Below are 13,384 nucleotides of genomic sequence, written 5' to 3' on the forward strand. Positions count from 1 at the left end.
GTACAATTCTCCCTAGCGCTGGGGACAGTGGTCCTAGTGATGTGTGTGCTGTGGGGACTCCTGCCACGGCCCAAGCCCAGGGACCAATTTAAGGCCCTCCTTCTCCTGACTCAGGGTCTTCAGTGGACCAGACCCTAATCTTCACTTTTGTCACATGATGACATGATTAGGAAGCTCCAGCAAAAGGATGCAGACATCGGACAAGTTTTGGCCTGGCTGCCTGGAGCATGGCCAACGGCCCCCTAGATGGAGGTTAAAAGATGCTAGTCGGGGTGTGAAGAGACTTTGGCATGAGTTTCCCCGGCTGACTTTTGTGGAGGGACTTTTATGTAGAGTTGTTTGGCTGTCTGAGGCAGGGCAGTCTACTCAAGTTGTTGTTCCTGCGGTCTTAGTTCCAGAGGTCCTGGGACACTTGCATGGTGCTCCACTGACTGCTCACTTGGCGTATATGAACGCGTTTTTGCACGTGCAAGAAGTGTGTGCTATTGGCCCTCTATGCACAGTGACATTCGATCATGGTGTGACCAATGTTATGCCTGTCAGAGAAGGAAGTCCCCGGTGCCTAAATACCATGCCCCCATGAGAACTTCGCAAGCAGTTAGACCTTTTCAGCGTGTGGCGGATGACATACTGGAGTTGCCGGTCACATCAAAAGGCAACCGGTATGTGTTGGTTGTTGAAGACTATTTCACAACATTTGTAAATCTGTATGCCATCCCCGATCAAAAAGCCCTCACGGTCGCGGAGTGTCTCTTCCAGAACTACATCTTGGAGCATGGGGTAATGGAAACTCTGCACACTGATATGGGCAGACAGTTTGAATCAGATGTTGTGAGGCATTTGTGCAGCAGGTTAGGTGTGAAGAAGACGCAGACCACGCCTTACAATCCAAAGGCTGATGGCATGGTAGAGAGGTTTAATAGGACACTTATCGATCAGTTGGTGAAATCTCTTCTACCATGTGAGGGGGAGTGGGACTCTTTTCTGTCACAGGTCGCGTTTGCGTACAATACCAGTGTACATTCCAGCACAGGCTTCACGCCGAATTTTCTAACGCATGGCAGGGAGGCCAGGACTCCTGTGGATGTTTTACTGGGTTCAAAGCGGGATGATCTGGAGCAGGGTCCCCGGGAAGACATTGCTGGTTTGATCAGACAAGGGATAACAATTTTGCTGCAAGCAGCAAACAGAAGTCGTACTATGACGCCAGAGTGAGGCACGTCCCGTATGAAGTCGGGGATTTGGTGTGGTTAAATAATCCCACTGAGAGCCGGCGTAAGCTGTCTCCCCACTGGAAGGGGCCTTATCTGGTGCAGAGGCGAATGGATAGGGGTGATGAAGTGGGGGTCACGTACCAACTAAGTAGCCCGTTTGGGGATGAAGCCTCTCTCCAAACTGTCCATTATGACAGGCTACGGCAATACAACCTGCTGGTAGCCTTTCCCTTGGGGGGACCATCAAGGTCTTTCTTAAACCTTTCTCAGCCTCTTCCGTTGCAGGATGCAGTCTCCCCACAGAGCTCTGGACGCTTGAGGTTTTTCGATGGGGAAAGTGTGATCTTGGGCCGGGTTCTGGGGCTGGTGATTCCCCTGAGCTCGAACAAGATGCACTGACGGTGTCTCGCGGTGTTAGCGCGGCCTCCTGTCCGCTTTATGGACTTTGTTATGGGCTGAATGACTGGTGTTTACATGCTTGTGTGCTTCTTTTCTCCTGTGTATTCTATGCTGCATAATTGTGTTTTTCGTTCATGTTTCAAGTGTGCAGGACAGGGGAATAGGTTATGTCATACCAAGTTTGATGTCTTATTTGGGCTGTGGATGTGTTTTGTTTGTTATTGTTTTTATTCAAAGGTTTTTAGTTTTTTTTAAATGTACATCATGCGTACATGTATTGTTCTGCAGGGTATTGTGTAATTTTGTTATGTTTTTTGGGTTTTTCGTTGTTGTATTGTTTTTTTTTATGTTTTGTTGTGTTCTCACCATGTGTGTGGAAATGGGGACATTTCTTTCAGTAAGGGGGGACGCATGTAAGCATTGGGTTGAGAGGTCATGTGTTTTGAGCATGCGCAGTCTGTCCTGAAGTTGTGAAGGAGAGCGTGTGTGTGTCTCGACAATAATAAACGGATACAAAATTACTAAAGTTCCTGAGTTCTTGTTACACAAAAGTATTTTTGAAGCCTTAACACCTCGGACGTTACACTAATAAAACAATATGTTTTTTTAAGTGAACAACAGCATGTTGTATCGATTGATTGTTAACAATATTAGTGTTCTAATCTTAATAGCTGTGATTATAACAGTTTATATTCTCCTTCTTCCCCTAAACCAGCCCAGATGATGTCCCACTGACACCAGGTCAGGACCTCCAGGTCCAGCAGCACCGTGACCCCCCCCCCCGCTCTGCTGAAATACACAATTAAACATTTGCTATGACCTATTTTTTGTATTAATAAAATTAAACTGAAGACAGTTTAATGACTTGGAGATACCCTATTATTCCACTGCTTATGTACACATGTTGTAAATAATGGTTAAAACCTCAGTAAATGAAATAAACAATATGTTTAACAATTACTATTTTAATTTAATATTGTATTTTCATCTTATCACAAAGTAGAGGTAAGAATATATCCATCCTCTCTCTGCAGCTTCATGTCTTCTATTATTATAACTTTCATCATTGAGACAGAGGAAATCAGTCATGTACTTTAACATCACCAGCAGCAACACAAATATCCGCAGAAGTGTGTTTATTGAGTTGTTTATTTGTATTATATGTGCAGCAAGTAGAAGCAGCTGTTTGGGGAATCAGACAGACTCAAGCTATAATCGTATATTAAAAGAAAGGACACATGCAAAATCAAATTCTGAAACTAAATCACAAGTCTGTAGGATGGCAGTAAGCAGAGGTCTGGGTGGAGGATGTTCCTGATGCACCACAGGGAGGTGGATGGCTGTGCACCCTTCAGATTAGGGGTCCTGAGCAGATCCATTTCTCCAGAATTGTCCTAATTACAGAGAAAAACAAGAGAAAAAAGTGAATTAATCATATTAAACACAGGGTTGCAAAACTATTATTGCAACATGTAACTAAGCATTTCAGACAAACAATCCTTAAAGGATCATTTAAAAATTATGTACTGTTTAGGTTTTTAAAAAACTAAAGAGATGAAGTGATAGTCACAGCTTGCATCCCTTAGACAGCACAAACTAACATCAAGCTAAAGGATGCTGTCTATTTTTGATTGTCTTATTATTATGGGATTAGGATAAATTAAATAAACTTTAACCTAAATAAAAGAAATCTGGTGGAAATATTTAAAATAGGCTCCTTTTTAGCCCTACCTCAAAGCAGAGCTGAATACAAAGGTTGTAATGTTGTCGCAAAGTTTAATAAACAGTAAAACATGTCAGAGAAATAAATAAAGCTAACAGCAGCTACACGTCAGGGTAGCATTTTATAAATCCCACCGTACTGTAGGCTATACAGGTCTAAATGTTTTCACTTTGGTCTATTTATGTAATATAAAGTATAACGTATCTATAACAGAGCCAAGATCTCTGTATGACTTTAGTAAACTTCTGAATTGAATTAAAAACAAGTGTAAACAACAGTGCAGTACGTCCAGCTAGCTAATTAGCGTCACATATGTATCCGTATTATTTAACGAACATGTACGTTTTAATGCCACTTGGGTTTGACGTGTGTGACATTAGTTAATTTAAAGTAAGTTAAAACCCAATACTCACATTTATTAGTGATTCCTCCGCTTGATGCTGCTTTTAAATCCACTCTGCTGGGGAGACCGTATCGCCATTGCACCGTGGGATATGCTAGGCCGCGGAGTGTACATCAGATGTATCCTTCAAATTGGGGAAAAGTAGGCTGCATTCGTGGGCCGCATTCGGAGGACTCTCGTCTTTTTTTTTAAATTGGGACACCAATTAACAACGGGTGCAGCCCCTGAATTGAGACACGGCTAGTATATCTGCTTACTTTTAGCCAACTAGTTGAACAGTTTAGCCATTAGCGCCATTTTAGCTTACTATTTATATTTCAGTTGTGTAACAGACTACTCAATTAATATCAAAATATGTTTTACAAAAAATAATTCATTTTTTACTTTTTTCAAATAACTTTAGCTACTTCTAATCCTTTCTCAAAGGTTTCGACCCTCTGTAACACAAGCAAAAATCAAACTTATTAATTATTTAATCACTGTCCAACTCACTTTTGCAGGACTTCCCATCACTGCCCAGGCTGAATCCGGAGCGACAGCGGCAGGTTCGGTTCTTGTGGCCGTTCCCCAGCAGACAGATGTCCGAGCAGCCTCCCGCCTTCCCAAACTGGTCCACCTCACATGCATGGCTACGTACTGGACACAAAGTAGATCAAAGATAAAGTCAGAAATCCAGAAGCGTTATAAAGTACTCAGAATTGCACAAGATATTAAAATGTATGATTGTGTGTGTGTGTGTGTGTGTGTGTGTGTGTGTGTGTGTGTGTGTGTGTGTGTGTGTGTGTGTGTGTGTGTGTGTGTGTGTGTGTGTGTGTGTGTGTGTGTGTGTGTGTGTGTGTGTGTGTGTGTGTGTGTGTGCGTGTGTGTGTGGTGTACCTGGAGGCTGGCGTCTCTGGTGGTAGACGTGCAGCGCCCCTCCCTTGTCCACTCTGGTCACTACTTGGTAGTCTGTGCTGTTGAAGCGGTTCACTCTGATCACACTGGTCTTAGGCTGCATGTTAGCAGTGTCTGAGTTGGTGGCATACAGGTAGTTCTCAAACACAGTCAGCCCATACAGGTGCTCGATCTTAAGGAAGGGATGGTAAGGGAGAGAGTAAAACAGAGGATATTAAAGTCAGTCCAAAAAATTTGATTAGATTTTTCTAACTGATTTATTCCATAACTTTTCCCTAAAATGAACTTTTACTAACTTTCACACAGTCACAGCTACCCTTGAAGACAATAAGATAGCTATGTTGTATACAGGGTTGGGAGGGGTACTTTGTAAATGTAATCAGTTACTGATTACTGATTACATGGCTCTGAAAGTAATCCGAATACAGTTACAGTTACGTGTCTTTAAAAAGTAACGTAATCAGATTACTTTTAGATTACTTTTGGATTACTTTCTTTTTCCATCACAGATGGGTATGTTTTGGTGAACAGGAGACACAAAAAAGCAAAAGGAAACTGAACGTGTTTTTACTGTTTTAATGGCTTATCAAGAGCACAACTGAAACATCACATCTGAAACGATGTAACAACATAATACACTTGTTGGGGATGCAGCTTGGGATGTGAGGAGTGAGGGACACGGCTTAGAACGGGCGTGTCGCCTTCTGTCCTGCCAGTGTTGGCAGGACATGAATTAAAATGTCGAACTCGGACTTCATTTTAAGGACATTTCGGCCAGGGGTGTAGAGCTATATTTGTTTAAGCACCGGATTGGCAAAACAGGAGAGTGTGTGCACCAGTCTGCCTTGATCTATGAATTCATGTCTGTGACTCTCACAGTATTTGCTGCCCACAGCTGTTTTATAAGGAAAACCTCCTTCACTTCATGACATCTCTGCAGCGCCAGGAGGCAGCGGGAGGGTTAACTCAGCCTCTGAGAAGACGAGCACGCCGCCTTCACTGTGTATACCTTCAGAAATAATCATAAGGCTAAAGACTAAAGAGCGACCACAGGCTGATGTGTTTTAACCACACACACATATACACACACGCGATTTAAACGCAGACTTTTGTTCCTCCATGTTTCGTTGTTATTGTTTCACTGAGCGAGCGGACCCGCGATTTTTTTTCAAACGCTTTTTTGGTCCATCTGCAACGGTAATAGGTTTTGTGCGCTGTGATGATTCGGCTGTACCTACTTGAATATTAAATGTTGAGAGGAAATCTTTCCACCAATAATTCCAATAAGTAATCCAAAATGTATTCACTTCAGGTTTACGAAAGTAACTGTAATCAGATTACTCGTTTTTCAAATGTAACGCGAGCTGAATACAGTTACTTGATTTTGTATTCTGATTACGTAACGCCGTTACATGTATTCCGTTACAACCCAACCCTGGTTGTATATAAGAGTTTGACATGCTTCGATTATAATAAAAACATCTTTTTTTGGGTTTAGCCAACACTCTAGACAAAAGTTAAGTCTGCCAAAGATTCTTTCACTATTTCCCTGTTCGCAAGCAATAATACATGATGATGTGCCCGAATACATGAAAAATAATTATCACAATTCAAAGTGTAGTCAGTCGCATTTTACTTGTGTGAATCCATTAATTTCTATATTTGGAAACCACAGAGTCTATTATTGTGCTTCTACCATGGCAACTTAGCACACAAACAAGATGGGCTCTTTTTCTTTTTAATTATCCTCTATGTTTTAAAGATTTTTTTCAGTAATTTTTCCCTTGGTTAGTTTACAAGTGAATGTTAACTTGTAATGTAGCATGAAGAAGAGGTGTTGTTTCCATGGTTAGTTTTAGTCTAAATATGTGATGTCGAGGGATCTTTTTGAGGTGTTATGATACACATTTCTAACAGCCACCTGCCTGCCTTTGGTTCAGAAACTATAATTTTCCCTGTGGTATTAAAAAAAGGATAAAGTGTTTAGCAGCAGTGAGTGAGAAGAACCAGAAAAGCTTCCACAGCTCACAACAGACAGAACCCGTTGACCCAATGTTGCAACAGGCCGCGCCAGCAGCATAAAACCTGAGATGGCCTTGTGGTCTATCTTGTTTTGTGTGTGGAGCGAACTGGGCCATAGAGGGTGAGAAAGACAAAAATGGTTGTTATTGTAGGCTGAAAGGCTCTGCTGATGGGAAACAGTTAGCATCAGACTGTAAGAAAACAGGATTGTTTACTGCGTCACCTTTACTCACATATCCAGTCAAGACAAACCAGACCAATGCTTGTAATGAGAACAATTATTATTACAAAAAAAACATGTCTATGATATGTTTTGCTCAAAATACCAAACAGATCATGCATTTTTAGACATCCCTCATATCCCTCTATTTCAGCCCTGTTAGAGAACTGCAGGTTCTGGGTCCTTAGCTTGAAAACAAACAAAAAATAGAGGAGGGGGAGCTAATGCCTGCTCAGAATTCTACGAGATACAGCTAAATGCTGCCGTGATTAAACGCCATATCATGTTCCAAACCACATCAAGGACTATTTCTGAAACAGTCTGGAGCTCAAATGCTTTTTCTCTTGCGGGTTTACCACAAGGAGAGTTCCTTTTTTTATTTCCTGCTTTCTTACACATGCTCTCTCCAGTACAGGTTAGCTCTGAGTGTTAGCGATGCTTGCTAATGTAAAGAAAGACCATATTACGTCCAAAACACGTCGGGCATTGTTTCTGATAGCAACATTTCTGATAGTGCCGTGGGTCCACATTTTGGATATTAAGTCATATCGGACGCAAATCTGGATCAGCTCCGTTGTACCCCCGTTTTTAGAGATTTGGGTACGGAGGAAAAGAGAGAGGGTTTTGTTTTCTGACACTTTGTGAGTTCCCTTACGGCTTACAGGGACACATATGTATAAAAGACATCGAAAAGTGCATTTTGCATGATAGGTCCCCTTTTAAAAGGTTTCCTATGCACCTTAACAGAGCATGTCAGGCCGCAACAAACAGACACACTCTTGATAAAACAGCCGAAATGCAACACCATCAATAACACACTAACTTTAACCTTTGTCTGAAGGATGTGCATGTACTAATGACCTATCGAAGGTGCAAATACACACAGAGCAAGATATGGTAGTTTTGTGCGTGTGTGCGTGTGCGTTTGTGTGCATGTGAGTTTGTCTTTGCCCTTAGGCTCAATGAGTAGATGAAAGCCATTACTTCTCCACATATCACGGTAAAAGCCATGGTAACAGGTTTAAGAGGCGCTGTGTTTCATCAGTGCTGCCACATCAACAGCCTGAGCATTAAACACTATTAATCAGCTGCTTTAATAAAAAGGCAAATGTCTACCGTCTTCTCTCTGCCCGTAACTCACTGGGCGAGAAAACATTACAGGAGTACACAGGAGAAACATAAGGGGCATTATAGATATAGAGGGAACTCTAAAGCACACTTAAGTTATTTTGAATTGCATCCATTGACGGCTAATTTAAGAGATTATCTTCCTGTTAAATTGATGATAATGGGAGGTGGGGGGGGGGGGTGTGCAGCTTTTCTCACCAGCAGGCCTTGGATGATGGTGTGCCGGTTCTTGCCTTCATAGTCCACCACTTCAATGTAATCCAGGTAGGCATCAGCCCAGTACACCAGCCTGCTGACCAGATCCAGCGTGATGCCGTGGGGGAAAACTATCTTACTGTCCACCAGCTTTGTTCGGTTCTGGCCATCCATGTCGCAGCGCTCCACCTTAGGGATCTGACCGTAGTCTGTGAAGAACACCTTCCTGTGGAAACAAAGGATCACACTTGATTTAGAACAGATGGATAAATAGATTGACTGTATCTGAATTTTCTTTTCATTTTACGCCCATCTGGCTTTGTTATATTTAATTGACTACCTTAATTTTCATTACAGGGAGACAATAATAATCTAGTTTTAGAATGGTGAAAAGAGAAAGGTAGGAAGCATCCGTAATGGTTTGCAGCAGGCAAGATGAATTGTTCAAGTCATTTTTTAAATTAATACCAGATATAAACTCTTTATACTAAAGTTTTGCACTTTAGGTTGTAGAAAACCTCTGAATAATAGTAATTTAATAGGCTGGCAACATTAAGAAGGGACACATTTCCACTGTAGAACCAAACATAAAACATTTGTTGAATCTTTAGTTATTAAAGTAAAAGCAAAACAAGTGACTTATCTAAAGTTAATGCTCACTGTCCCTGTAAATGTGTTAGCAAACAACAACAAAAAGCTCAATATCCTGTCCTAGTAGAGTAACAACAAAAACAACAACCAGTACCTGGAAGATGAAGGAAATATAATTATGCAGTTTTTTATTAATTTTCACTTTTTTGTGGCTAAATATAGCTTATAATATAGTTATGTATAACAGTCTGGGTTTAGTTCCCCCCCCTCCCCAAATGACTCTGCAGACCATAACATAAACAAAAAAAGCAGCTACAGTGAATCTCCATGACCTTGTTACTCAAAAACCCAATTACGGCAGAGGAAATTGCGTGGGGCGAAAAATATGCTGATGGCTAGAAGCACGTATACACAAACATTCTCACAATAGTGCTATTCATTTTCTGGAAGGTTTGGCCATAAACAAAAGAGCTGTAACAAAAACATGCTTTTACATTCAAAACCTTTGCACTCATTGTATCACAGTGAAACAGAACATCTGCACTCAATTACTAGCCCCCCTCTTTCCCATTTCTACTTGTTTAAAGTTGGGTAACAGCAACACATGACCGCATCTGACTCCAGTTCCATGCAGTGTGTTTATGCATAAGGCAAAAAGCAAGATATCAAACCAACCCCATGGTGGGGTCCAGGGCGATGCCTTTGGGGTTGTACAGCTCCTGGTCCAGGAGGGTGACACATGTCTGCCCATCCTTGTCACACACGAAGATCCTGTCGTCCACGTCATCAACAAAGTAGAAGTTTCCGGTGAGCCAGTCGATGGCCATCTGCTCCACATCTGTAGAGAAGAAAGAGCCAAGGGGTGAGGAGGGGGTAAGATACAAGAGGTGCAGGGGGAGGCTAACACAGTGGTTTTGAATTCATTTTGTCAGGTAGATCTTGAGCGTTTTATGTTTTTGTACATACTTTTACTGATGGGTAAGATGTTTGACTCATAGTCATGTGATTAAGTACATTAGTTAGCAATGCTGTATGGCAGCTAGCTCTTCAGCTCCCTCTTTCTTTCTCAACACTCAAGCACAGATTTTCCGGTTTAGACACGGTGCAGTTTTCTCGAATGAGATGTAAGCCAACTCCAATTAGCAAGTGTCTAGGTAATGTGTCTGTCACTCGAAGCCCCTCAGACAAACAGAACATGAGACAGGCTGTTTGTTGCTACGAGGGGCGTGATGTTGGCAGACGTGCGGTTTCCGCTGAGTTTATTTTCCTGAAGCTCAGCTCAGGGGGTAGACAAGTGTCCCACCCGAGGATGTAAATCAAACACCTAGACGCGTGCACTAGCACCACACCCTCATTGAATGGAACATTTATCCAAACTGTCCTGAATGTGGTGCAGGACCACATGGGGAGGCTCTGAGAGAGCAGAGAAATTGTGAAAAAGAATAACATTAGACACTAAAATACGACTCTCCCTAGTTCCCTCACTCCCTCCTCTTCCTTCCTCCCCTCAAACACCAGCTCAGTCTAACTGAGTCCAGGCCGGGATCAGAGAAAGAAAGCCATTGTTAAAGTAAAGGAGAATTAAAATGATGCTAACACAATGCATGAGTAATAATGATCCACCTTTATATAATAACACAACAGTGACATGGGTCAACTTTTGATAATAAAACCTGCAATGATTGTTTTTTTTCCTTTTTAGTTGATAAGTGATTGTTGGCTAACAGTTACAGCTGATATAGAGTTACAGCTGATATAGAGCTCCAACATGCCGTTTCGGACAGAGAGTGAATACACATACTATACAGAGATGCTGTATGAGAAAACCAATGTGATTTTGGAACATTGAACAATGTTAATCTATTCTAGTCGACCTCAACAATGGAATTATGATCAGTATAAATGGCCATGACATGGGACCTTTAATATAAAAATAAGAATCATAGCTGCTTTAGCTTGTATTTTGAAGATGAAAAAATTTCCTTGTAACTGAGTATTTTCGTGGTTGTACCGCTTCAGGGAAAACAAAGCATCTGAATACTCCTTGCAGCACTTACTGTAGTACCACTATAGGTACTGTACCTTTAAATATTGAAAAATGATGATAAAAAACGGTATGTCTGCATGACTGAAGAGAGTTAGAGAAAGAGCGGGGAGGAGGGCTTCACCAACCACAGGATATGTATTTTCACAGCTGCCACAAGCTCTGCTCTCCACAGAAATATACACAGAAATATACGCGCACACACACACACACACACACACACACACACACACACACACACACACACACACACACACACACACACACACACACACACACACACACACACACACACACACACACACACACACACACACACACACACACACACACACACACACACACACACACACACACACACACACACACCTCACACACACACACACACACACACACACACACACACACACACACACACACACACACACACACACACACACACACACACACACCTCAGATGTAGGGCTAAAGTCGTGCTGCAGGAGTCCGTGGTCATGCAGCGCTCAGCAACGCTGGAGGTCTAATATGGTGGTATGTTTTCTTAGGGTGGCAAGGTCACTTTGATGATTTAGGGGAACCCGGAGGATCGATTTCCAACACGCTTGAGAGGGAGGAAATGACAAGGCAGATTCCTTGCCATGAAGGTGAATTAAAAGTGTGCACAGTGAAGGAAATACCAGCCCTTGACAATTAAATCTCACTGTAATTCCAGACGAGCCCTCCATGAAACATTTTTCTTAAGAGCCTGGCTAGAAAAGGTAGGGAAATGAAACACTTTAAAATATTTTGGGGTTGGAGTAAAAGTGGAAAACGGATAAAAGAAAAAATGCAGATGGACAGAAGAGAGGTAAAAAAAAAGTGAGAAAAGAGAAGAAGAGGAGAAGAAACTGAGGGAGAGAGACAGATCTGATTTCCACTAAGGAAACTTGGCCATTGTGCAGCAGCATTTCTGGGGTTTATGGGAATCAGGGACCGTATTCCCAAAGGTACTCTTAATTTTTAACACAGAGTTCTCTGTTCAAACGCTTCCAGCTGCCCCACAACACACTGATTAAGCAATGGGTAATCAAAAGGGCAAAGAAAAGGGGAGATATTAGAAAAGTTCACTGAATGTCCATTCCCTGCAGTCTGACACCCCCCACTCTCCTTTCCCTCCATCTCTACTCAACAGAAATGGTTCGAGCTATAACTTTTCAATCTCCTCCCATTGGCCTCTTCCTCCTCCTCTTCAACGCATCATCCCCCCATCCCTCCCCTTTGTCTGTTCCCCAGAGGTGGGAAAACAGTCTGGATTCATTAACTGCAGCTCTGTTTGTCTCAACCCATGCTATAAAAAAACAACACAGTATAATTGAAACAGGTCGCCTTCATCATTTTTTCCCTACTCTCTCTCCAAACAACTTGTTTTGCACGCATTTCCTTGTTCATCCCTGTTGGTCTAAGAAAAACAAGAGCAGGGTGGCTGTCTAGATGTATTATGCATTATATTTATATGTATTTGAAGTGTATTGCGAAAAGGAGTTGTATTCCAATAGCTGTATGAGTACAGAGGGGTTATACATCTTCACAGGCGATATTTGCTTATACTGCGCTGCTAACACGTGGGGTCATAACTGTTATTTCAGTGGAATTACTTTTAAAGATGGAACCTCTGAACTGTCACTTTTAAAACTGTGATCGAAGCTCTACCACCGACTGCTCATACACCCCAACCCCCACCTCCCCTCGTCAACCTCACGCACTAGCTCCAAAACACTCCCTCGAGCATCTGGCGATCGGACATCACACCAGAACCACAAATGCAGGGGGAAAATGTCAAGAAAACAACAACAAGGAATGGTGGGGCTGTTAAGATCCAGACGAACAGGGAGGGAGGGAGAGAGAGAGAGAGAGAGAGAGAGAGAGAGAGAGAGAGAGAGAGAGAGAGAGAGAGAGAGAGAGAGAGAGAGAGAGAGAGAGAGCTGTTTGAGTCTGAGCAAAGTGTTGAATGGAGGAATGGAGAGAAGATTTGAAAATGTGCTGACTGGCTTGCCTTTTACCAGCACATGACCTCTTAAGGAGATTTCAGGCCAGTAGCTGTGCTAAGCAGCGCTCTGTAGCTCACTGTGCAGAGGGAGCAGGTACTGTAGCTCTCACAGTACAAGCAGGGCAGGAAGGCTTAGTGACAGCTATGGGATCAGCCCTACTGTGCATAGTGTGGAGCATCAGCATGTACAGTACTACTGCCGCTTAATCTATCTCGTTCTCTATTTCCAAGTTTCACACTGGAAGAGCTCCAAGCACCCATTTCTAACTATGCCTGATGCAGTATCTTTTAAGGCTGTTTGCCAAATAATACAATACACAGTTAATACAGAACATGATTAATGTAATAGAAAATGAAGAGGAAACGTTGTGAGGAAACGCAAATTAAACGCTTTATGTGCCAGATTCCCTCAACACACGTTTAAATGTATTGTGTTGAATAAAATCCAATTGAGCCTGTTCTTTAGCCATAGCTCTGACAGAAGACTTGAACCTATCGAATGGATTGCCATTTTATTTGTCCACG

General features: G+C 42.2%; 1 protein-coding gene across 2 annotated transcripts in view; it reads right to left on the reverse strand.

The window, feature by feature from the left end:
* The window catches only part of LOC117446331 (low-density lipoprotein receptor-related protein 1-like), a 119,583-nt gene that overhangs the window by 56,785 nt on the left and 49,414 nt on the right, over positions 1-13,384 (reverse strand). For both annotated transcript variants that reach the window (XM_034082491.2, XM_071203148.1), the window contains exons 7-10: positions 9,465-9,627; positions 8,202-8,424; positions 4,616-4,805; positions 4,232-4,375 (exon numbers count right to left, since the gene is read on the reverse strand). In XM_034082491.2, coding sequence (XP_033938382.1) covers positions 4,232-4,375; positions 4,616-4,805; positions 8,202-8,424; positions 9,465-9,627 — 720 coding nt within the window. The remainder of the gene's footprint in view (positions 1-4,231; positions 4,376-4,615; positions 4,806-8,201; positions 8,425-9,464; positions 9,628-13,384) is intronic.

The sequence above is a fragment of the Pseudochaenichthys georgianus genome, chromosome 5 (genome assembly GCF_902827115.2).
Source record: "Pseudochaenichthys georgianus chromosome 5, fPseGeo1.2, whole genome shotgun sequence".
Taxonomy (NCBI): Eukaryota; Metazoa; Chordata; class Actinopteri; order Perciformes; family Channichthyidae; genus Pseudochaenichthys; species Pseudochaenichthys georgianus.